We start from the raw sequence: 27,348 nt of genomic DNA, 5'->3' as shown, positions 1-27,348 counted from the left end.
AACTGAACAGCATGCACTTTTGTATCTCTTCCACAAAACACACGAAGTTAAGATTACAAGAAGAGAACATCATGATAAGTCTTAGATACATTATGTTGAAAGCCAGCAGAAATATTACATTATCCTTTTTTAAATAAATTATACCCAGGGCTTAATTTCTAAACTTAGAAGTGCGGGAGCCCTATGGAAGGCCATCAGCAAAGAGGAAGAAAAGTAAATAAATAAAATGACTATTAAAATCATTACTAATTTTAAAATTAAATATTTAATTATTTAATCAATATTAATAATTACTATTTATTAATTATTATTTAATTAAATACAATTAATTAATAATTATTTAAAAAATTAAAATTAAATAAAATGTAAAGAGAGAAAAAAATTTAATAAGCAATTTTTAATAAAATTTTATTGCAAAAAATAAAATTTTCATGATCAGATTTCTATTTAAATTGTTCAGTTACGTAAAGGAAGTGCCGGAGCCTTCTTATTTAGGGCTCCGGCGCTATTTAAGATATGATTATACCTGTTTATTTGTTTATGTTATAATAAACTTTATCCTGTACTATGTATGTATGCTTTATAAAAAATGACTGCATCACATCATGTACACTGCACCCGGGGGGACCAGTTCTATACCTTCCGCTCTACTGGGCCGATTGACAAAATTCAACTTGCTTTGTTCATATCTTGAAATTGCGACTAAGGATATGCATTAGATTTATATATAGTATTGTTCTAATATAGGTATTTTGACGAAAAAGACTTTTCCTGAAATGACATGCCAATTTTTTTCCATATTTAGATTTTACGACTCAAATTATGCCAAACTGCCATGTTTTTAAGAAATTAGCTCCTGATTGTTAATTGAATGTGGTATATATTTATTAATTTCTCTTTTTTATTAAACTTATTTCATTCTTCTTTTCATATTTTGAAATTTAGGTTCATTCCAAATAAAATTTGCCCATTTTTTATGATTTATTTTTAAAATTTGTATTTTTAAATAATTTTTATAAATTTTTTGAAAAACATTTTGAATTATAATGTATAAATTTTTTTATAATTAGAATATATATTTTTACAATAAGAATTATAATCTATAAAATCCATCATCTTAAAGTAGATGTATTTCTAAGCGCACCTGCAAAAAATTAGTTTCTTATTCAAAATTTCCGATGATATACATGAATTTATATATTGGCGTGTTTTGAAATTTAACATATTTTTCATAAGCCATAATAGCATCAAATGTGGTTTAGGCACTTTTTTAAAGTTATTCGAAAGTAGGAACTATGTCACTTTTTTTTCTTCTCGTGCACAATGTAAAAAGGAAAAGGATAATAAGTTGCCATATATTAAGAAGTTTGCCAAGGGAATTATTCTTGGTGCAAAGTGAAAAAAAAAAAAAAATGCGCCAAAATAAATTTTTGAATTCTCCGTAAATTTCACACCAGATTTAATATTTAGGCATAACTTGAGTAGTAGAATCGAAATATGGAAAAAATTGGCATTTCATTTCAGAAAAAGTGCGATTTTGTGTTAAAATACCTGTATTAGAACAATGCTATATATAAATCTAACATATATCCTAAGTCATGCTTTCGAGACATGAAAAACACAAGCCCAGTAGAACAGGAAATATAGAACTATCCACCCCCTTTTTTTTGTGTGTTTGTGCTCAGCGTATATGTTAATATGTCAAGAACCTACTTCATGATGGAAGTATCACAAAGAGTATCTCCTATGGGTGCCAAATATCGTAGTATTGAAACATTGGTTTCATGACCATCTGAATGTTTAACATGAATATATTATGGGTTAGCTTCAATGAGCTCTACTTCCTGCTACTTTCATATTTATTAGCTAATGTATGGTTAAGTGACCAAATCGAATGCAAAACAGGCTGTAAAACTTCTTTCCAATGTTTGATTGCAATTTTCTTTGATTTTTAGCACAGGTGGATGGTTTCCATATGATCCCATTGTACTTTTCTACTTGGCAATTTCCTTGAGGATTATATGCAGTGTAACTTGTTGCTATACCAAGTGAAGTTAAGAGGGATTTCAATTCATGAGATATAAATGAAGGTCTGTTATCAGAACGTATGTAGGCTGGCATCTGAGAAATTGAGAAAGAGTTTTGCAGATGAGCAATAACAGTAACAGATAACATATCAGGGCAATGCAGCATGAACATGAATGAATTGCTCTTCTAATTTCTTCAAAAGGAAAAAAACAAAGTGCATCATGTAGTACATTTAGATATATTTGAATTTGTATAGCTGCATTTATTCTTGATAAAGTTTCTGCAATTTCATTTTTATCTCCAGGGGAGTATAAAATAGCAAATTTGAAATAAGCAAGTTATAACTGCCAATGATTAATTTTCTTACTTTTAACTTTACTGCGATGCAGTTGATCTAATGTAACTGCCATTGATCTTGGATCAGTAAATCCTAAGCTTTCTCCAATGAATTAGTGGCTTTTCCTAATAACTGTTCTCCAATGTGTGGATTCTTCAAACCTCAGATGAATGCATCTCTAAAGTACTCATTTTTATATTCTTCAGCAGTAATACATTTAAACTCATAATATTTGCTTAATTGTTTAATGTTATAAATATTCATTTACATACTCACCTGTTTGTTGCAGTTTAGATGCTAAGCAGTACCGGGCAAATATTTAATTTCTTTTAGATGATGATGTAGGATGATGAGGTACAATGAATGTAGAACATTAATTGCATTATCATATTATTCTGAATCATTAATAGATTGATAAACACTTGCAGATTCGGAATTATGTAAGAGCTTTAATTTCCATCTATCAGTCATCTCCTTTGCTTGCATAAAGAAATTTGAAAAAAGATCTTTTCCAGTGTTTCCATTTAGATTCTGTTCCAACACATATGAAGTCAACATCAAATCTTTCTTCTTTCAAATGTCGTCCCAGTTTACAAAAACGTAAAGCATAAATCAGTTTTAGTTGATTAAATTTTGGTAAATATTGTAAATCATTTCTCAAAAGAAGGGTAAAAATATATTTACAGGTGCCTCTTGGTGAAAATTGGTGGTACATGGACACCTGTACCTGTGCAGTTCTTTGACTTGTTATTTTGGATTCGCCGCTACACAAAAGCCAAAGTAACAAGTCAAAGAATTACTCGGTTTCCATGTACACATGGACCTATTTTCCCTTAAAACCACATCAGAGAATTGCACAAACTCGGCATTTTGCACTCCGTTGACTTTGTCCATGTAAACACATCTATGTATTTTCACTTAAAAAGTCAAAGGAGCGCCCAGTTGTACGCTAGAGCCAAACAAAAAATGTATAATCTCAGTAGACTACATTTTAAATCAAACAATGAAATAACATAAAAAAGGAAATTCATCTTATAGCAGCTAAGCACTGCACAACAGAAATATACACTTACTTTATTTAGAAATTTCCGTGTCTTCAGTCAATGGCACACACAATTCCTTAACAGCATCCAAAATCTTTCCTCAAACCATGTTCCCTTTCTAATAGAACATTTTACATGGTGAGCATTTGAAGCTTTCTGACAAACCCATTCAAAGCCATCTGAACGATCTTTGCATTAATGCTAAATGCTAAATTGTGAGAACATCGTTTAAACAAAGAATAATTGTTGCTATTCCATGTAATATAATTTTAGTGCTGCCAAAAATTATAATGTCACATGTTGTTTCAGGAATTTACTACAGCTCGATATGTAAGGCTCAGGTTACAGAAAATTCGCACATTAAATGCTGATCTTATGACCATGCAGTCCAGTGATCCCAATAAGATTGATAAATCTACCACACGACGGGTATAATTTTTAGCATCTGTCTTGCTTTCTTATAATCTATTTATTTGCTTATACATTTTGCATTAATTTCTGAGAAATCTCTCATTTCTTTGCAGTATTTTTATTCAATAAAGGATATATCAGTTGGAGGTCAGTGTGTTTGTTTTGGCCATGCTAAATATTGTCCATTAAATTGCGAAACAAACGTGAGTATTGGAAAATTCATTCTTTTTCTTTTATATTATTACAGTCAAAAGTCGTTAATCCGGACTTGTCGGGACTTCGGCTATTCCAGATTATAGATCATCAGTTTAAATCTGGTTAGATGTCATGCAGAAATTATAAAATTAAAAATATGAAACCATAATTTATGAAATAAAGAACAATTATGATCTAAAGGGTATCAAAATTTACAAAAACAAAAAACAAAAAAAAACAAAAAAAAAAAAAAAAGCTTAATATTTATTTGTTTACTTTATTAAACATTTCTTTCAATAACAGTAACAGATAACATGATAGTTCTTTCAATAACAGTAACAACAGATAGTTGTTTAAGTTGATTCGTTTTATGTGATAATACTTTCTCTTTAATTCTATAAACAGACATAATTTCTTCTTAAATTACAAAGTTCCACTGTTCAAGTCCTATAACTGCTGTGTCGAGAATACCGACTAATTTGTCAATCGAAATTTTTTCGTTTTCAATAACCTCTGTGTCACTTTCTTCACTATCGGAAGTGAATTATAATGACGAGGAATTTGATTTAAATCATATCAAAGACGGAGTACATCGAGATGAAATACTACATTTAGTAAGGAATTATAAGCCAAATAAAATTAAAAAAATTGCCCTGAAGATAAGGATAGTGCTGACAGATCAACTTCCAATTCATTGCGCGCCGCGGTGTCGCCCCCCACCCCCACCCCAGAGCAGCGTGAAATTGATAAACAGATTTCGGAATGGTTAGAGAAACAAAGGATATGCCTTTATCCATTTTTTGCAGCAATTCCACTTTTTGTTTAATGGACTTCGAAACATACTTTCACTTTGTAGATCCTTTACATATTAGTAAATATATATTGGAAATTCTATTTGCCATAATCGAAAGTTCAAGCTTGCTTTTATAAAATTGCTTTAACAGTCTTCAAAAAATAATAATCCGGATCCAATTCGAAGATTAAGGAACAACACAATCTGCAACATTAATTGAATAAAAGAATTTTAGCTTAGCTTATAACGTCCGTTATACATTAAATGTGCATGCGTAAATGTATTATGCGCATGCGCACACGCATATTCGCAGCCATAAAGGTCTTATGTCCATGCTTAAACTCCTATGCGCATGCGTCAACGCGACACATGCGCAGAAAATTTGTAGCTTTGAGGTCCAGATTATGGGTGTCCGAATTAACGACTTTTGACTGTATACATCCTTTTTCTTTTATATTATTATATTTTGGAATTTTAGATATGTAATGGGGAAATTAATGTTGGCCAGATTCATTTTTTCCCATTTTATAGCACTTAAGTGCTACACTTTAGTATTCATAATTAGAGAATAAATAGTTAAACTTGGGAAAACCATCAAGTAAAATATTGTAAAACTACCGAGTTAAATATGATAAGTTTTAAAATTATTTAATTTGTAAAATTTAAGCTGTTTATACAGTTATATATATTTATAATAATTAATATTCTAGGTACTGTTCTGTTATTCAGGTTCTGTTCTGTACAGTACAGGATTCAGAAAAGTATGAACATATGTGCATGTGTATATATGTATGTGCTTATATATGTGTGTGTATACACAACCATACATTTGTGTTTTCATATATACATGCGTACATGAACACATACATCTATACATACATGCAAACATATGTACATTTCTGGATCCAGTCTTCATAACAGAACAAATTTTTTTTTCTGTTCTCATTTTGTATGCTTCAAAATATTAACTATATTATAGTAATATAATTCTGTTAATGTTTAAGCTATTTATTTGCTTTTTTTATCTTACATATTTCTTAAAGGACATCAGTTTTTTTCATACTTACTGCATTCCTATGTTTTAAGTGCAGAGGTTGCAAAATGTCATTGAAATTTCTTAATTCTGCTGAAATATATTTTTAAAGCTTAATCTGTATATATATGTAAGCAAAATACCACCGACTCATCATGAGATCTCCAAAACTACACATCCGCTTGACTTAAAATTTTGCATAGTTGCTCATTCCACGATACAGATGCGCACTAAGAACGAATTTTACGTAAATCGTGTCAAAAATGGATTTTTGTTATACAATAGAAGTTTCTCATACATTTGGTTTTCAAATCCAAGTTCAGAATTTTCTTTTATTGTTGCCAAAACTAGATATGAAATACAATGTTGCCAATGAATGCATTTTCCTTTAAAATTATTAAATTGGTAAATAACTTGCATCTATCTAATGAATACAAACAATATTTAAAGGTTAATAATAACATTTATATTTAACTGTTATCATAAGTTTCATGAAAATAAATGTTATTATTAAAAGAAATAAATTATTGTGATAAAAAATTAAAATGTTGTTGTTAATTATAAAAATTGCAAGACATAAAAAATCAAGGACAAATAATTATAATTGATTAAAAAATTTTATAACAAAAATAACATTTATTTTCTTGAAACTTATGATAACAGTTAAATGTATATAAACCTTAGTTTGATGATGACAAATTTTTGTGGTGTAGGCCTATTGGGGATCACGCCACGTTAAATCATGGGGACGCATCCCAATACACAGTACATGATTGGTGATGTGGAAATCTGTGTATGACGGGTTCACTGACTGGCACTATATTTCCCGACTTTAAATAATTTCAAACTGATAATCAATGTAAATTAAAAAAAATTTACATTAATTATCAGTTCAAAATTAGACATTTTGTCCATATAAGAAGTCTAGGTTCACATTCAAATAGATAATGTGTCCAGCAAAGTGGGCGGGTATCAGCTAGTAATTTATAAAATGTATGCTATAGTGGTTTTGTGAAACGTATTGCTTTTTTTCGCTCTAAACATAAAATGAATTTTTTTGACTCTAGAAACTTCTTGATGAGTGTTTTTTCATTTGTTTTCTAATCCTGTGTTTTAATTGATTTTATTATTTCACTGTAATTTTAGTGATATTCAAATAAAATTTGGAAATGTGAAAATATTGGAAAAGTAGTTATGAAAGTTTTATTTTTATTGGTTTGTTTATTTGTTACGTGTAAAGGTGGTAGACCTTGTAATTTTATATAATAATTTTAAGAATTTTTTTTTGTTTCCTGTGTAGTTTTTATTTATTTCATATTTGGCTTGTATATATTTGTATGTAGGAATACTTTACTTTTTTTATAGTTGCTTCAGTGTAGATGTGAGCACAACACTTGCGGTGAGAACTGTGAACAGTGTTGCCCTTTGTACCAACAAAAGCCATGGCGACCTGGTCGGGTGAATGATGGTGCTGCCTGTGAAAGTTAGTATCAAATCATTACTGGAACTTCAGAATTGATTCAAATTCAAGAAATAATTCAAAATTGACCGTTTTTTGAATAACTTTATGATAAGTTCAAAAAGTGTGATTAAATTTCTCTGAACTCTTTTGAAGTTGACATTCCACAGTTCCAAATGAATTTATCATGTTGTTGTTTTAGATGCTCAGTACTGACATTAATATAGAAATACTAGTCCGAATTTCTAAGTCTGTGATCAGAATTTCTGAGAACATGAATAAGCATCAGTATTGAGCAAAATCAGTATGCCATATACTGCACTATTGTGCAAAAAATCAAAATCAGTATTGAGCAAAATCAGTATGGCATATACTGTCCTGTTGTGCAAAGTATCAAATTTCTTAGCTAAATGAAAAAATTGTTTTCTTCCATTTTATTTTATGTGTGAAATAGTTGCCTCTTTTCTACTCTACTGAAGTAGCAATAAAGTAAGAGTGTAAGTTTTGCATTTCATTATATATTTATATATAATTTAATGGTTTTCACTTTAACAAATAATCATGTACAGTCAAAAGTCGTTAATCCGGACTCCTCGGGACTTTGGCGATTCCGGATTATCGATTTTTCCGGATTATAGATCATCAGTTTAAATCTCGTAAGATGGCATGCAGAAATTCTAAAATTAAAAATATGAAACCGTAATTTATGAAATAAAGAACAATTATGATCTAAAGGGTATCAAAATTTGCAAAAAGAAAAAGCTTAATATTTATTTGTTTACTTTATTTAAACATTTCTTTCAATGTAAGTTGTTTAAGTTTTGCTTCGTTTCATGTGATAATACTTTCTCTTTAATTCTATTAAACAGACATAATTTCTTGTTCAGTTACAAAGTTCTGCTGTTCAAGTCCTATAATTGCTGTGACGAGAACACCAACTAATTTGTCAATCGAAATTTTTTCGTTTTCACTAACCTCTGTTACTTTCTTCGCTATCGGAAGCGAATTATAATGACGAGAAACTTGTTTTAAATCATATCAAAGACGGAGCACATCGAGATGAAATACTAATTTGGTAAGGAATTATAAGCCAAATAAAATAAAAACATCTGCCCTGAAGATAAGGATAGTGCTGACAGATCTACTTCCAATTCATTAGGCGCCCGCTGCGGCGTTCCCCCCGCCGAGCAGCGTGAAATTGATAAACAAATTTCGGATTTCAAAACATACTTTCGCTTTAGATCCTTTACATATTAACAAATATATATCGGAAATTCTATTTGATATAATCGAAAGTTTAAGCTTACTTTTATAAAATTGCTCTTACAGTCTGCAAAAAATAATAAGCTGGATCCAATTCGAAAATTAACGAACAACGCAATCATCAACATTAACTGAAATAGATAATTAGATAATTTTAGCTTATATGTCCATTATACATAAAATGCGCACGCGAAAACGTATTCTGCACTTGCGCACACTCATATGCGCAGTCGTAAAAGGTCTTACGCTCACGCATAAACGCCTATGCGCATGTGTCAACGCGGCGCATGCGCAGAAAGTTTTTAGTTTTGAGGTCCGGATTATAGATCATTCCGAATTATGGGTGTCCGAATTAACGACTTTTGACTGTATAATTACTAACTTAATAATAACTTGGAGGCCTTAATTAATTTTATTTATTTGTTAAAAAATTAACTTTTTTGAAGATCTGTTATTGCATGTCCATATATCTTTAAGCTCTGTTGTTTCATAAATTGAGATTGATCAGAATTTAGTAACAATTAAAATATGCATTTATGTTTAAATAAAATTTACTTTGTTTCCTATAAATGTATGTTTATTAAAAGTGTGCACCTTTAACATATTTTGTTACTAATGTCTTATATATTTATTGAATTCAGGGATGTTTATCCAAGTAAAATTTTAAAAGCTTTTGTATCAGAATATGTTTAAAATTGTATCAGTGTTTATATTAACCCAAGCATTCAAGTAGGTGTGTGGACTAATTGTAATGATATATATGTATATATGCTAATGTATATGTATGTGGTTTTCATACTTTTCCATAACATGTTAGAATTATGTATACTTATATCAGCATGTATTATATCTTTAATTTTCTCCATAGAATGCCAGTGTTATGGGCATACAGATGTGTGTTTTTATGATCAAACTGTTGCTGATAAGAAAGCAAGTTTAAATATTTATGAAGAGTATGAAGGAGGTGGTGTATGTATTAAATGTAAGGTAAGGACAATTTCTTTTCTTTTTTTTCCTAATAAAACCATTTGGATAATATAATCCATATATATGTATAATTGAAATTTTAGGAACTGTGTTTGTAGTGACCCTAAAGATATGTAATGTTAAAAATGGACACTTTCTGATGCTAAAGAGACATAAATAATAAATTTTTAACAGAAATAATTTATCTATAGATAATAGACATCTATGGATAAAAAAGTACAGATTCAAGTATTGCTTGAGACTCAATATTTGACAACATCTTTACTGTCAAAAGACACAGGCTTTTAAAATGCAAATTTTAAGACAAAATATGTAAGCACATAATCATGATTAAATTTTCATAATTTCAGTTATTCTTTCTTTTACAAACTTTTTCTTTTCTGTAAAAGCAGTAAATATTAACAGTTTTATTAAATTGTAGATATTAATAGATAAATTATATGAAAATGTTTAATGTTTACAGACTACATGTAATGTATTTTAAAATACGTTGTCTCGTGTGATACTTTGTGGTGCACGTGAATTTCTTTTTCTTTAAATAAAAAAAAAAAAAAATATATATATATATATATATATATATATATATATATATATGAAAAAAAGCGTTTACACACAAATGTATATTAAATTATATAAATATATTTACATGTAATTTTAAAATTGATTTTGAGGTAATTCTTTTACATAAAGCATCATACTACTGGAATTAACTGTGAGCAATGTGAAGATGGTTACTACAGGCCTTTGGGAGTTGAAAGATCGGATCCTGAGCCATGTCGCAGGTGCCGTTGTGCTGGACCAGGTGTTACAGGATTTTGTTTCAAAGATGATTCTCATGTATTGGAAGGGGTGGTAAGCTTTTTTTATATTTCTATATTTTTAAACTAAAAATACTCTTGCTTTCCTTTTTTAAAATACTATTCAGGTTAGTTTAAATACTTTAAGCCATCATTTATTTACCCATGAAAATAATTGTACTGCATAAACTGTATAATGTAAATTACTTTTAAGTTTTTATAGCATTGTGCATTTACAATGTAACTTAATATTTATATCTTGTTTTGAGTTTAATTAGTTATGATGACAGTTGTTGTTAACATCATGAAAACATTTTCTTAAAATTTACAATTGTGAATTTTATGGCAAATTGTTTGTTAAAACTACAGAGAGAATGCTATTTCAAAGACCGATGTTACAGTGTCACTTCAAGAAAAATTCTAAATAAAATAAATTTTTCCTTAGTGAATAGTATTTTTATAACAAATATATTATTTATATGAAATTAATATGTAGATGTACTTAAAAAGAAAACAATGCTTAAGCCATATCTGGTACTAATCCTCTAAACTGTTCATGACTTTTTTATATAATGGAAATAATTTTTTAAAAAATTAGCTTCCAGAATATATCCAAACTTAAAAATTGGTTCTAGTAAATTATTAGTGACTTCATTCAGTTATATATTATTTTTGACATATACTTAGAATTTTTTACAATATATTCAGATTAAAGCAATAATACCTTCACATGAATTTGCTATAAAAATCATAAGATTAAAGCAGAATGCAGGAAAATGTATTTAAAATTCATGTACTGACATTCAGTGGCAGACCTACAGCTAGTGAGGTCTAGGGCTGGAAATCTGCTTGGATTCACTTTATTGGAATGATCGCCATACAAAATGTCAACACAAATATATAATTAACATTTATTTCATTAAAATTAAATAGTTCAAATGATTTGAACAAAAAAATCTTGTGGTAAAAATCTTGGTGCAAAACAAGCTACAATCTAGCAGCAAACATATATTTAAAAAAGTTAATTAATCTGCTATTTTTGACGATTTAAAATAATTTTTTTAACTTTTCTGTCAATAAAAAAGCTACAATTGTTTTTTTATGAGCTTTGACTTCTGAAATTTTTTTTTATAGCTTCATCAAAATTGGATGTTTTAGCCACTGCATTTTCAATAGAAAGGGTTGCCAAATGGCTAAGTCTTACTTAACTTATTGTTGACTAGAGATGGCTTTTAATCAACTTCAACAAAAGATTTCTCACAAGAAGCAAATGAAACTTACACCGTCAAAAAAATCTTTAACATCAAATATAAGTCAGGAATTGATTCTTGAAAGTCTATTTTCACAATAAGCTTTTAACATTTTCAATGCAGACAGTTTATAGCTTTATCCATGACAATGCTTGTTATGAAAAACCCATACATACAGCATTCTGTAGTAGAAATTAGTATATTTTTTAAAGAAAGTGATACCATGTATATTAAAAAAAATGTGTATAATATGGGCATGCATATGTTGGGTGTTGTTAAAATATTTGAAAATATGCATAAAACATGGCAGTTCTACTGAATATTGAACTTCAGGTGTAAATAATGAGAAGGTACCAAGAAGACTTTGAAAGCATTTAAAAAAATAGCTTTAATTTAAGAAAAAGCAAACCTTGAAATGTAATAAGATATTGTCATTATATTAATGAAAGGAACATTGTTTTTTTCAATTGAATATGTTTCCAACTGGTTTGTATGAAGCATATCTAGAAAGTACCCATGTTGTAATAGAAAAAGGATGAAAGAAATTGGTCTAATGATTTTTTTTTTTTTTTTTTGCCTTGAAAGCATATATCTTTGGATATTATTTTACATAGTACTCAGTATCATTATATCATTCATGATAATGCTGTATTTATCATAATTGGAGACAAATTTTTGTATACCCTCTTCATACACTATTGTGAGGCTGTTTGTGTTTGTGCTTTCTTGCATTTTCCTTTTTTGTAGCAGTTGTAATGATTGTGTATATATTTGCAAAGTTAAAGGAGATTTTTTATGGAAGCATTTTTTTTATAACTAAGAACTCCAACAGAAAAGTAACTGCATTTCTCAATGGACTGGTAGTATAAATGATTGGTAATAATATACAAAAAACTTGCGGTTTTGTATGGTAAGTGCCATTCTGTGTTGGATAATGGTCTTAAAGTGTTTACTTTAAATTAAAATGGTTTTGTTCCAGTAACTTATTTTTCTTTCTTATTACCAAATAGATAACACTTTCTGTATGTGCCATATATGCAAGTAATGTGTAAAATTATATTTGCTGTTTTTTTTTTTTTTATTATATAGCTATATTTATTACCAATGAAGCAAAATGTTATTTAAAGTTTTTTCTGATTTAGTTTTATAGTATCCTTAAAATAAATCGTATTTTGTTAGAAAACATTTTTGATAGCCTTTCGTTTATTAATATATACCTCTTTAGCATAGAGATTTTCAGTCATTGATCAGAATTGTAAGTATTAAAATAAATATTTTCTGGTTAGTGTTTTAAACTGTGTTAGAAAATAAAGTGCTTAATAAAATGACATAGAGTAATTTTAGGACAGGAATATTGCCAAATAATGTTGTTTAATCTGTGATCTTAAATTAGCAAGCTTATTAATTAACATTAATTCTACTTTTATTTCTTACACTAACATAAATAATCTTATACATACATATATAGTTTTAATTATCAATAAAATACTGTGATTGTTAATTAATAGAAGTTTATAAAGATCTTGGCTTAGCTTTATAAGAAGAAAATGACATAAGTTTCTTTTAGGGTTACTTTAATGAATTAGTTTTACATAAATAAACTGATTTCTTAAGTAAACTCTGTTCTAATGTCAAAATAAAGTTAAAAATTATTGTACATTAAAAGTTTGAAATAAGTAAAAATGTATGAAACTTAGTGATGAAATGATACATTTCGGCAGTAATGAAATAGTTGAAATTTAATACCTTTTTTCCCCTACTTAAATATTACTAATAAATGAAATTTAACTAATATAACTCATAATAAATGGCCATAAATTCAGTATGTTTTCAAGGCTAACAAGAAAGTTATGTTATCATTAATCAGAGTTTTAGTATAATTAATTTAATAGTGTCATTAATAGTTTTTTGATAAAGTTTAATCATCATTTTGTATTCTGAATACAGTATAAATAATTTGTTGCTAATAAGAAGTCTTTCAAGAAATAATAAAAAGCAATTGTTCAATTTTAGTATCCAGGTGATTGTATTTGTAAAGAAGGTTTTGCTGGCAGCAAATGTGACCGTTGTGCTTTGGGATATCAACAGTATCCAATCTGTGCACGTTGCCCTTGCAATCCTGCTGGAACCGATGGAGAAACCACATGTGAAATACAGTGTATCTGCAAAGTAATTCATAAAATTAATTCAAAATTTTTAGCTGTTAGGTTTGGAGATGTGTTTGATTGTAATAACTAGAAACTTTTTATATGATTAATTATCTTCTAATTTAAATAGATGAAAATACATTCTAATAAAAATACAGTAAAAAGAATTTAAAATTGCTTAATTGATATAAATGTCAAGATTTTTAAACAAAATAATTATGTGGAGATGAATTTAAGTTCGAATTGATGTTGACTTTCCTTTTGTCTTTTTTTCATAACAAATTTCTTCAGCATTTTTTGTTTGGTTACCAACGTGTGTGCTTTATTTTGTTAATGTGCTTTAATTATGTTGGTATATACCAACATAACCAACATAATTTTTTTAATATTTTTTATTTTGCGTATTATTTTCAATGGCTTTTACTTACGCTATTCAAGAAATTAAATTTTTTAATCATGTGAGCTTACAGACTTTTCTAATTATTTGTAATTTTTTAAAAAAGAAATAACATGGTTTTATTATGCATTAGGCTGCTGTTTCTTCAACTAGCAATACTAATAATTTTATTATAGTATAAGAGATACATACATGCCTATGTTATATTATCTGATTCAGTACTTTTTTTCCAAGAAATATGATCATGCGATTGGATATTTTGTATTTTGTGTGTTTGTTAATAATATTATGTATAAAAATCCTAATGAATTGTTATTAGGTTTTTATTTTTCATTTTTGAAAGTATTGATGCTTCAAGTGGACAAGAAGCTTTATTTCTGTCCTTCTGTTTGAGAGAGTTCTTTTAAATGCAGAGACTACTGAGTAAATTTATGATATCAGAAGTGAGGTTTTCATCTTCTATAACTGAATGTCTTAAACGGATTTTTATTGCTGAGAATATTTGTGATAATGGGCATACAAAGAATTAGTGTGGTCAATACAGTATCAGTATGGTTAATGCTCTTTTATTGTTCTCAGATTCCAAGTTGGGGGACTTTTCGTATCTGGTGCAGCTATTTTGGAAATGTGTTTTGTGTTTAGACAATTTGGATATGATTTGAGTAGAATCCACTTAAACCAAATTATTCAAATGATCCTAATCAATTTATAATGCATGACTTGACAAAGTTTTCATCTTGGAACTGGTGAAACAATTTTCATATTGTTCAAGAAGTAATATTCTTAAACAGGGTATTGTCAGATTAATTTGTCAGATAGCCTTTGTGAACAAAGACCTCTTGTATTGTTGGAAATAGAAATGATCGTCTGTGTAAGACTCTGTACATGAATAGCTGAAAACCAAAAAGCCATTGATCACAATCATACAACATACCATGGTATGCATCCACAGTACAGTGGAACACCATTTATGTTTCTTGTTTATACACCTTTGATGTTTATACATCGTATCCTTTTGATCCCAATTCAGTCATAGTTATTTAAATAGGAAAATATTTCTTTTATACATCACATAACTTCAGTCATAGTCACTTTTGTGTGATTTACCCCCATTCCATTTAACTATTTTCCCAGAAAAGGCGACAGGACAAGGGAATAAAGGCATGAGACATCACAGTCTGCCAGAGGAGCTGAAAACCAGTTCATGAATAGAGGGAATACTTGGAAGGAAAAATAGATACTTTTTTTTTTTTTTTTTTTCTGAACAGGACACTGTTAAGTAAATTATTTGGAGCAAAATTAACTGATACAAAATGTCACAAAAGCGAAATCATTTTTGTTAAAAGACTAAATTCAGATCTTAAAAGAATTTGATGATAATACCGGTTTGACAAAAGCTGAGCCAAAGAGACTGGATATTCTTATGACAACACTAAAAGCGGTTGTATGATACATAAAATGCATTGAAGAATTTTGTGGACCATCTGATTCAAAGAAATTATGTGTTCAAATGGAAAGTTTGATGAGATTAAAGCCATTTTGCTAAAATTTTTCGTTCAGTGTTGTACATCCAATATTCCAGTGAATGGCCCTATATTGATCGAGAAATCAAAAGAAATAGCAATTTGATTGAATGCAAAAAAAGCTAGCTTTTTACTAGATTGCTTCATAAATTTAAACTGCTGTATAGAATCTCATGCCGTGTAATAAATGGAGAATCAAGACGTGTTCCTGCTGAATCAGTTGAAGAGTGGTTCAAGAATTTATCCACCAAAATAGATGGATATGAAATAAGACATTTTTAATATTGATGAAACTACTCTTTTCTTTAAACTTATGCCTGCAATAACCCTAGCAAATAAGAAATCATGAGAAAACTATGAGGAGACAAAACAGCAAAATTTGAATTTTTATGGATCAGTGTATTGCCCATCCTCAAATGACAGATTTCTTGAAAAATGTGAAAGTTGTTTTCTTGTGCTAGTATAGTATAACCTTAGATCTGGGTGTCAATTTTAAAATGTTCTACTGCAAAGATTGATTAAAATAGCTTTAATATAACTGCAGAAAATGCACAGAAAAAATTAAATATTCTTGAGACTATGAATACAATTTCACTTGCCTGGACTCAACTAAAACTAAAATAATTAACATTTGTTTTATTCAAGAGCCAATTTCAAACCCAGATTCAAGTGAAAGTATTGACGATGAGAATGATGATGAAACTGTGATTATGGATGAAGAAGACTGGAAACTTCTGGATTAGACTTTATAGTTGAGAAATATGTAAACGGCAATGCCAGTGCAAGGACACCAGACTTTATACATAGCTGAAAAACCGATTGAAAACATTTTTCCAGATGAACATTTAAATAGCAGGAGGGATAAAGGAGCAAATGAAGAAATATTTCCACCTTTTATTCAAAATGCTATCTACTGCATTGATACCCTCAGAAATTTCTTTGTGTGTAATACAAGTGAGAAAAGCATTTCAAGACCTGAATTCGATTCATAGCATTTTACATAAGATTCAGAATCAAAAGACACATCATACAGCAATTAAAGACCTTTTTCTTTAAAAAAAGTTAAAATTTGTTTTAAAATGTTCTTGGCAAAAAATATTTCTTATTCAAGATGGTAATTCAAATAAAGATTTTTTTAAATTTTAAGTAATTTAGAATTTTGCAATTATATGATTTTTAAAATGTTTAATTGATAAAATTATAAATATTTTTAAATATAAAATAAAATTTGTATTAATATCATTTAAAAAATGTTAATTATAAAAGCTGTGTATGTTGTTTCATTGTTTAAAATATTAATATTGCTTAAATATTTATTTAAAACATTAATTTTAACTTTGTTAGAACTTAGTTAAAATTTTAAACAAATTGAAATTATGATAGTAAAATTATGTAATATCAGTAGTAGGTTAATAGTATCAAAATTGTGTAGCTAACATATACAATATATGTTTAACATTGTAAATTAAAATTTTGTTTATATGTCTTTCTCATTTCTATGTCATTTGTGTATGGCCCTTTAAAAGACGTATAAATGATGCTTCACTCTTATCAGCTACATTTTAATATACTGTTTTCATAGACATTTGAAATACATGTGCATTTCCATTTTGTGGGAATATTATTTTCCCGCAAAAGAATCCTGAAATAAAATGACATCTTATATTATTCTAATTTTATGACCTTCAGCTTAATTGAATAAACAAGGTTTGATAATAAATTGCCATAACTTTTGTTGGTGCAAAGAAAGTTATGGCACTTTGGCAAACTGTGATCATGATTATCCAGAGCTGCTGTTCTTGTTGGTGGATAGTTTTGAACATTCAACTAGATTTTCTAAACTGTTTTTGAAATTATTTGTCAAAATACTTTCAAGCTCAGCACCCAGGGTTCCTTTGATATTATCAACACTCATGAAATGTTATTTTTAAATACTGATTTTGGTTTAAGGCCAGAGAGCAAGTTGAGTAGTTGAGTATGAAAATGCCAAATTTAGCTATATATTGTGTTGAATTTGCCAGTGCACTGCCATTCAGGGTGCACTAATTGCTGTGATCTAGCAAGAAAAGCACTTTAAACTTGTGTAGAAAAACTTCTGGGTAAAAAAAGAGCACTGTTAATTTTCTTCACAATTTTCAAAAAATAGCTAGTTGATGGCTTTTTCATTGAATCACTCATACTTTTATCTTTATAATGTGAAATCAAGCATCATACAATTCAAATACATAATTGAAAAATAAGGCATTCTCTTAGTAAACATTTTTAAATATTTTGTAAGCTTCCTGCAGTGGTTCAGGTAAGTTGTAGCAAAGCTGGCATTCACTGTCTTCGGGAACTTTTATTGATAAATCATGTACATAAAAATGATTCTTAATTAACATATTACAAATTAATATTAATTGTATTTAACAAATTTTAGGAAAATGGTATGAATGATTTTGTATTTTAAAATTCTAAAAATTATTTGTAGAAAAATGTTGAAGGACCTCGCTGTGACTTCTGTAAGCCTGGACATTATAATTTAGACGCTGAGAATTCTGATGGCTGCACACCTTGCTATTGTTCTGGAAAAACTAATAGATGTGAGCCAAATGATTGGGGAGTGAGAGTGGTAAGTGTATTTTTTTTTAAAGTTAATAATTACAAATAGTTTTGTTTTTGTTTAATGCATGTTAAATTTGTTGAAATGAGCATAGAACTGATGATATCAGGCTGTAATATTTAAAACAACGTAATGAATTTTTATTTACTTATATTCTGATATAACTACTGATTTTAATAAAGAAAGTTTCTCTTAACTTACACTTTGGAAATTTCAACAAGCATGCAAAAATGACAAAGGTGTAAGAATGATATCATTGCAAGTAACTGCAATCTTACCATAAATCTTCCAAGCTGAAACTGCAGTCAATACATAAGTGTATTTTTTTATTTTTTTATTTTATGGAAAATGAGACAAATATTGATGCTTTTAATATGTTGTGTATTTAAAAGGAGAGTTTTTAAAAATATATGAGATGAAGATAATTTAAGCAGTTGTTGTAATAGATTGACTCAAAAATCATCTTTCAGTAAGTTTTTCAGTGGGAAGTAAATTACATGTATTAAGTATGTGGTTTTTAAAATTAACCCACTCACTGCATATTTTCTTTACTACATATTTCAAATCTACATATATTTTAGAGTTAAAATATACAAAAATTTTCTGTAAAAGAGGTTTTTCTTTTTTTCTTTTCTTTTTTTTTTTCTTTCCAATATAGAATTAAATCATAGAAAAAGGTTGTCAGAATACTGAAATTGAAGAATAGTGATGTAAAAGGAAAAATTTTTTAAATTAGTATTGGCTAAATTATGATTTATTTTATAAAATACAAAGGTAAAACATATATACTAATGAAAATATTTGCATAATGTAATATTTTTCATATCAATTTTGCACCTCTGTCGAACGTTTTCAATAGAAACTGAATTTTCAGATTCATCACTATCTACAGAGGAATCCGAGAAATTCTCATCAGTTCCGCTATAACTATCTTCAATATACTTGAAATCAGAGTCAGAATTACTATCAGTGTTGGAAATATTATCAGGAATATAGATTATATCACTCACGAAACCTTTCCTGTCAGACATCTTTGAACTCTGAAAAGCGCGAGCAAAACACTACATTATGTATTCTTGTATATTTGGCAAAAATGTGGACAATTAACACCATCCGTTAGTCCACATCTAAATAAACAACTAAACATCACAGAAAAGCTAAAAGGAAACCTTGAAAGGAGAAAGAGCGGGTTGCACAGTTAAATAGACAGCGAAAATTCATCCCCGCAGAAATCACGGGTTGCACAAATTTTGCTACTTTTACGTTGCTTGTGGAAATTGCGGGATGCGCAGCGAGAGGGTTAAGGGTGAATGAATTATGATTAAATTAAAATGAATATAAACATATTAATATGTGTAGTAGTAGTATGAGGCATACAGTTATGTTATTTTTCTACGTATTTTATTTTTTAAATTTATTTTTTTATCAGATCATTGTGAATAAAAATATAAACTAAAAATTTGTTCTGATTATTATTATATTAATAATCGTTATTATCAGTTTATTCATCTTTGTCATAATGTAAGTTTGATTGAATTTGTGTATATGTTTATGTTTTTAAAGTAATAAATAAGTTTATATTTGAGGCATTTTTGTTCTAAAAATGGTTCTAGCTACGGCACTGCTTGTCGAGTACTGAACCGAAAGTTTTGATACAAAAACTTAACATCTATAGATATTGTTTGACTATATATTATGTTTTAGATGAGCTACAATTTTAAACTTTTATGCATTGTACATGCAGAAATGAAACTTAAATTTTACTCCGACCTTTTTCCCCTTTAATTCTAAATTAAGTGTAGTTTAAAGCAGTCTTTTGTAAATTTTTAAATGCCTTTGCATTTTGACTCAACTATTTGAAAGTATTTGTTGCATTTAGTAAATATAAAAATTCAATGTAATTATGTAATAAGTTTTAAATCAGTGGATTAAATTTTATATTTTAGTGTTACAGTAAACCCTTGCTGGATGTGAGTTTGCAGAATGGGATTTTACATGTACGTGGTATCTCAAGCGTTACCATTTAATTTGCCTAATGCTAGAATTTCATTCATATGTGGTTTAATGCTTATCTATTAGTACTGAATACTTGCTGGCATCAACTCTGGCCAGAAATTATAAACAGTTTTAAAGGATTTCCATCAATTGAAAATAAAACCAAAGAAATTGTGCAGAACCAAAGTAATTGTTGGCAAAGGATTTTCAGATATGGAAGAAGCCAAACAATTAATCAAGAAATGACAAATGAATAAATGTTGACTCAAATGAAGAAGGAAGAAGACATTTTATGAAAGGCATTGAAAATCTCTACATTTCTTATTGTGAAATTTTTAAAGACTGGTGTCACTAACCGTCCCAAGTAAAAATCACTAGCTTTTTAAAAATAAATAAATAAATGCATCATCACATACTTTTAAGCAGTAATAAAAATCCTTAAAATTAAAATTTGTTGTATTTTCCCTTTTTAATTATAATAACATTAAGGTTTGTTTAAATTATACATACTTTCTTAATTTGAATTATACTTAACATGCTTTTTTCCAGAGAAAGTTAACTTTGTGGGATGAGATTTTCCGTATGTGCAATGTATTTATTTACCCCGTGTCTGGCAGGAGTTTAATGTACATCGCAGATTTCAAAGGATATGAAATTTTGACACAGTTTCTGTGCTTATTGTGTGTGATATAACATGATAAAATGTGCTAAGCATTTAATTCTCTAATATTTTCTCTTCTGAAATTATTTTTTTTGTTGGCCATTTTTTTCCAGATCTATTCTTTAGATGGTTGGAGGGTTACTGATCTGCATGGTCTTCGTATAATTAAACCTGATTACAATGGTTATCTAAGAGTCACAAATAATGCCATGTCTGGATATGATAATTATTACTGGATGGCACCACCTGAATATCTGGGCAAAAAGGTGGGTTAGGGTAGGTGATAAAATAATCTGTTTTTATTTGGCAATTGAAACTTTCGTTTGATCTTTTTCATTGCTTTGCTCATATAGTACTATATATTATTATCTGCATTGATAATTTTAGGCTCTTTTTATTATGCTATTTTGTGAATATTGCATCTGTTATATTTTATACGTATATTTTTCTGGAAAATAATTTATTTCACTGTTACGACCATTAAAACAATATTCAGTATATGTTCATATCTGTACTATTTTGTTCTTGTTTTGTACATTAGCAGTTACTGTTTTGGGTGAGTTAATTTATATACATGGTTGTTAATACACAAATTTCAAATTAATTCACATTTAAACTACATGATAAAAGTTTAGTTGGAGACAAATTTTTATTCTTCATCAGCTGAATCTTTATTTAGTTAATTATCAGTTTTTATAACTTTCGGGACATAAACTTATTTATGACGTGCTATATTTTTGAAATAATAAATATGGAGCTTTTGATGAAGCCATTACAATTTCATAGTGAAGTTTCTTTTAAAAAATTCTCGAGGTATTACTAAATTACTTTTTGAAATACTGAAGGAACACATAGGAGGGAGAGAAGAAAAATAAAAAAAACTGGGAAATTAGTTATAGGTAATTTTTCCTTCTGGTAACTTGCAAAGACAGATTTGTAAGGTGAAGAACATGGTTTTTAAGTAAAAACTTTAGATTTAAGCACTTATAATCTATTCACAGAGCTGTTCGGGATATCATAGAGCGAATTTGCATTTTCATTGATTATAAATTTTATTAATACAAAATTTCATTTGTGTTTCTGGGCGGTGAAAAGAGTTGGACAGCAAAACTGAAATATTGGCAGATGTGTGAAATATCACGCCAATATACACATTACCTGATGTCACAAATTACACATTACCTGATATGTATATTGTCATGCCAATATCCCCCAGATATTTTGCTTTTGAACCATTGTGAGCAAATTATATAGGTCAGATTAGCAGAATATTACCACACTTGTAAGATAATGTGGCCTGTATATCATAATTGAAGACATATCAGCAATTTAAAGCAGGACAAAATTTTTTTTTGTTATGTTTATATATATCAGTAGTGCAAGGGAGCAGTCACTAGTACTTAACAATGCAGCAAGACTTTGCAATGTATCTAAACTGGCAATTATTAGGTAACAACTATTAGGAGTGAGTCTGTTATTTCTATTGAATGTAGGGAAATAATTGTTGCTTTGAGATAAACTGATATATGTAAAGGCAGTAAATAGATTATGTATGCTGTAGAACTTACTGTGCAACTCAATTGATCTACCTGTGCTAAATTTTTTCATGGAAAAGCTCTTACATAGTAAAATTCTTCAGAAGCATTTTCAGTAGTTTCAGCATTAGACATCTTGGGCTTGACAATGTGAAATATATTATGTGTTGTTTGCTGATTAATCCAAATCCATTATATTTGCCACATTTAGGATAGTTTATTTTTGAAGCAACCCTTTAGAGACAACTTTCTTCTTAAAAGTTGATTAGGGATAACCTAGGCCATAATTTTATTGTATTCTCTTTCACTATTTGTGTTTGATAACATATCATTACCTAGAACTCAAAACAGTTTTGTGGATCATATACATCCAGTGTTTCTGATATTGTAATCTAAAGGTGGCATCATAAATCAGAATAATAACACATTAATAAATTTAGCAGGAGTGATGACACAGTGGTTTGATGAACATGAAAATTAGGTCAAGTGTCTTCCACAATCAAACATAATATCACGATTTGAGCACACTGCATGATTTTGAAGGAATGGGTTTATTGATGTTTTTCAGTGCAAATGTCATGTAGAGAAGTGATGACTGTTTTCCAAGAACAATGGTTCATAATTCATCTAGTGACTGTACAGCACCATTTCTCAAACTGTGGATTGTAGACCACAAGTTGTCCTTGAAACCTGCTCTTGTACAAATCAACACAAGGCCTAGATTTGCAAAAATGCCTTGATATTTTTAAATGAAATTAACAAGATTATTGGATATGTTAAGGCAACAAGAAACAGCATGATAGTCATGCACTTACGGGATTAGTTTCGAAGATTTAAATATAAAACCACCTTCAGTTGCAGAAATGCAAATAATGGAAGGGAAGCTTGTGCTCAGACTATAACAGTGGGAAGAAAGAAGTCAAGCTACTAGTGCCATCTGTTAATGAAAGGTGAAAAGAAGTATGAAATAATTCTCTTAAAAGCTGAAGGTGTAGACAGATTGGAATTAGGATTATTAATAGAACTGAAAGATTTTTACAAATGTGAAGGTTTTTAGAAAATCTAATTCATCGATGAAAAATGTGTTTTGTATGAGTACCAGTAGCATAACTTCATTCCTGCCATTTTTATTGCCTAAGCACAGGCTTCTCTTTTGTCATTTGCGCTCTGCTGCTGAAGGATGACGTTCTGTAATTAAACCTTCGAAAAAAGGTCCTGCAAGTTTATGCATGTCATGCTGATTCTTGTTGCTTAACATCTCCAACACTCGTTATTTGGCTTGCTATTTTTAACTCTGAAATTATCAAGATTTTATATAATTTCTTGATGACATATGGTTAAGTAAACTGGTAACTTTCTCAAAACTCAGTAAACTCAATGTATTCACAAAATTAAGAAACTAAACCTCCGTCTTCAAGGTAATTCTTTAACTATTCTCAATGGCTTTGAGAAATTAAAGATGTCTGAGAGGAAACGTGATTAATGAGTAAGTTGTATAAAACAGAAACTCTTCCACTATTTCCAATGTGAGAATCTTTTTAGTAGAAAATTATATATTACTGGAAAAAGATTATGATTGACATATGTGTGTATCTTGAAAGTGCTAAATGTAATGAGTTTGCATAGTAATGCAATGCAATGGGTTGATCTTTTCAATCATAATGTTTGAAAATAACAAACTGTCATTAAATGAAATAGAACAATTAATTGAACTCTGTAATGACACTGGACTCTAAATGAAATTCCGAACAGAAAGTATGGTTAATTTCTCGATCTCATTACTGGCGAAAATGGAATATAGTGTACAATGAGGGCTTTAAAATTATAATTCAGTTTGCTTCTATGTATCTGCATAAGAAAAGATTTTCATCACAACCAAAACAAAAACATAGGCCTAAAATCAACTTGATGTTGTGTATGGGCTGATTTCAGACTTATGCATACCAGCATTCATTCAAACATGGAACAGCTGTGCAAGAATCATAAGTCTCATACATATTATTAGTTGCGAGTGCCAATATTTGTTTAATTTTAAATTAGTAAGATAAAAGATTATCCAAACTCTATAAGCTTAAATTATTAAAAACAGATATAGCTCTTCTTTTATTAACTTAATTGATTAATACCAATATGAAGTTGAATGAAATTTAATTGCATTTTAAAAGTATACTGATAATGACATATGCTAGAAAATTACTTTTGAAAAGGACAGGAGCGGGGTAGTCTGCAGAACGTTCTTTTTTATAAAAGTGGGCTCCATTAGAAAAAAGATGACAAAAGCTGCTGTACAAGATTTTATTCTGCCCCTCCTAAGATGAAGTGGTGCTGATTTAGCTACAAAAAAGCTTCCTGCTGTGTTAAGAAATTATATCTTGAAACGAAATATTCCAGTTTCATTGTCTAATCTCTATGCATGGAAAAAAATGATTAGTTTGTAAGATTGAACATTTTATTATAGAGCGTTATATTGTTATTATTTTTTTAAAGCTTTATTCATATGGTGGAGAACTCAGGTATGTCATTGGATATTCTGTAATTGAAGATGATGGTATTCAAAGTGATGCTCCTGGAATCATCCTAGAGGTAGGAATTTTATGTGTAATAAATTTTCTTTGAATATTTGATGTTAAAAATGGCTACAATATCTGTTCTGTTATTTAGGGAGTAGGAATACGTATTGGATACTATTTTGGCTCACGAAAAATTCAAGGAAATATAACGGTAACACTTCCTCTGCAAGAGCGTGCTTGGTCACAGTTGACTGCTGCTGGTAAAAGAAGCAGAGTTGTGACTAAAGAAACATTTGCTGCTGTTATGAATAATATTACAAGACTGCTGATACGGGCAAAGTATCATCCAGATCAAGTTGTTGGAATGTAAGTAGCATATTTTTCTAAATTTTTATTTTAGCTCTAAATATGTAAGTATTTACAATTAAACTGTTTAAAGAGTTTTAGGACAGTGTTAACAGATCATATGTTAGAACATAATTAGGCTCCCCTAACATTGGGGATTAATCCGGACAGTGGTGTTTTTTTAGTGGTCCCCAGGGTTGCAAAAATGTTCAGGTTTTGGAAATTTTATCACAAATGTTTTAAAAATTTTAGGTCTATATTTTCGATATCGCGTTTTTTAACATTCTGTTATGGCTGTGCCTCTGTCAGGTCAATCTTGCAGCAAGTGCTCACACCGATTTTGATGGAGGATTGGCTGCTGGACTTGCTACAACTTTTTGCTTAGTCATTTGGCAACACAACAGGGGCTATAGTGTTTATATTATTTTCGTGTCTGAAATAACTTGTCTACATGTATTTGATTGTTTTATCATTATTTGTATTTTGTCTCATCGTTTAACAATCAGCAAAAGAAGATAAGTGTTTAATTTTAACCTGCAACAGGAATAGAAATTTTTAATGTGTATTATGACAATAACAGTGCATATTATGTAGCAATAAATATTATATGCATATTGTATATAATATTTATTGCTATATAATATTTATTTAAATATATGTTGTAGCAGCAATAGTGCAATAAATGTGCATTTATTGCATATTATGTAGTGGAGAGTTTTCTGTTGCACATCAAGGAAAGGATGATATTAAAGACCATGTAAATACACCTAAGCATAGAAGTCTATTAATGCTTCTGCTTCAACAAACATAAGAGAATTTTTTCAAGTCAAATAGGGGAATAACAGTAACCTGGAGTTTGCTGCTAAAGAAGCTACGTTTTCATACTACACTGCTAGACACAAAATCAGTTTTAAAACATCAGACTCCTCATGTCAACCGGTTAAAAAGTTATTTGACCCCAAATTTTCATCTGCAAGAACCAAAACTGAGGCAATTAATGTTATTTTATCATTTATATTTAATAACACATTATACTGTTTGGAAAACATTAATTATGTAACAGTAACATAAATTTCTTGTTCAGTTGCAAAGTTCCACTGTTCAAGTCCTGTAATTGCTGTGTGTAGAATAAGGATTAATTTCTCAATCGAAATTTTTTCATTTTCAATAACGTCTCTGTCTTTTTCTTCACTATCGTAAGCGGTATTTTCTGGATCTAGAACCATACTTTAGATTTCACCATCCGTTAATTGATTGATGATTTGGGCATTATCGTCACAATGAAAAACTTCTGTTATATCATGTTCATTTATTACCTCTTCTCCACATTTCTTTACAAAATCCAATAACTGGAAAATTTCACTTTTAGTTTGCGATGTCCGAAAACCTTCAAACTCGCGGTTATCATCTTCATCGTCCTCACCATGTAATATGGTAGCTGGCCATAAATTATCCCAAGCATTTTTTAACGTATCTGGAGTTACATCCTCCCAACACACATTAACGCACATGCGTAAAGCATACCGAAAAAATATTTGTGGATTTGAGGTCTGGATTATAGATCATTCCAGATAATGGATGAACTTTGTACTGTAATAATAATAATAATAATAATAATAATAATAATAATAATAATAATAATAATAATGAAATACAATTTCACATATAATGTCACTAAAATTATTTACATATGTACAAAATTTTTAACATTATTGTTTAATTCTTTAGTAAATATCTTATGCAGCAAGTATAACCTAAATACAAGCTACAAACAATTTTGGGTTGTGGCTGATATTATGTAAATTTCAAAGAAGCTCCATTTAGTTTTAAATGAAAATTTTTATTTTTAGATTTTTAGAATGTATATGTGTCGTATTTCTTAGCTTAAGTTGATGCAGTTATTTTTTCTTTCTTAATTTTTTTTGTATGCAGTACATATTCATAAAAATCCTTTAAATGGCCTTTATTTTTTAAACCGTTAGTCATAGACATATAGTTACAGAAATGTTTTAAATAATGAAAATATTCATCTTTTGG

The 27,348-nt window shown here is 29.0% G+C and overlaps 1 protein-coding gene across 4 annotated transcripts in view; it reads left to right on the top strand.

The window, feature by feature from the left end:
* LOC118184437 (laminin subunit alpha lam-3-like) overlaps positions 1-27,348 on the top strand; it is a 358,990-nt gene that overhangs the window by 215,242 nt on the left and 116,400 nt on the right. For 3 of the 4 annotated variants that reach the window (XM_085816270.1, XM_085816260.1, XM_085816249.1), the window contains exons 6-15: positions 3,718-3,837; positions 3,933-4,022; positions 7,206-7,323; positions 9,431-9,549; positions 10,240-10,401; positions 13,610-13,765; positions 18,134-18,274; positions 21,035-21,187; positions 24,944-25,039; positions 25,118-25,332. In XM_085816270.1, the coding sequence (XP_085672396.1) occupies positions 3,718-3,837; positions 3,933-4,022; positions 7,206-7,323; positions 9,431-9,549; positions 10,240-10,401; positions 13,610-13,765; positions 18,134-18,274; positions 21,035-21,187; positions 24,944-25,039; positions 25,118-25,332 (1,370 nt within the window). Of the gene's footprint in view, positions 1-3,717; positions 3,838-3,932; positions 4,023-7,205; positions 7,324-9,430; positions 9,550-10,239; positions 10,402-13,609; positions 13,766-18,133; positions 18,275-21,034; positions 21,198-24,943; positions 25,040-25,117; positions 25,333-27,348 lie in introns of those variants that run through there. The other variant, XM_085816281.1, reaches the window with a different exon arrangement.

Source organism: Stegodyphus dumicola, chromosome 1 (assembly GCF_044657685.1).
Source record: "Stegodyphus dumicola isolate Sdum_Otavi_A_Nest chromosome 1, ASM4465768v1".
Classification (NCBI taxonomy): Eukaryota; Metazoa; Arthropoda; class Arachnida; order Araneae; family Eresidae; genus Stegodyphus; species Stegodyphus dumicola.
The sequence above is the reverse complement of the archived record's forward strand: the minus strand, read 5'-3'. Positions and strand labels throughout refer to the sequence as shown.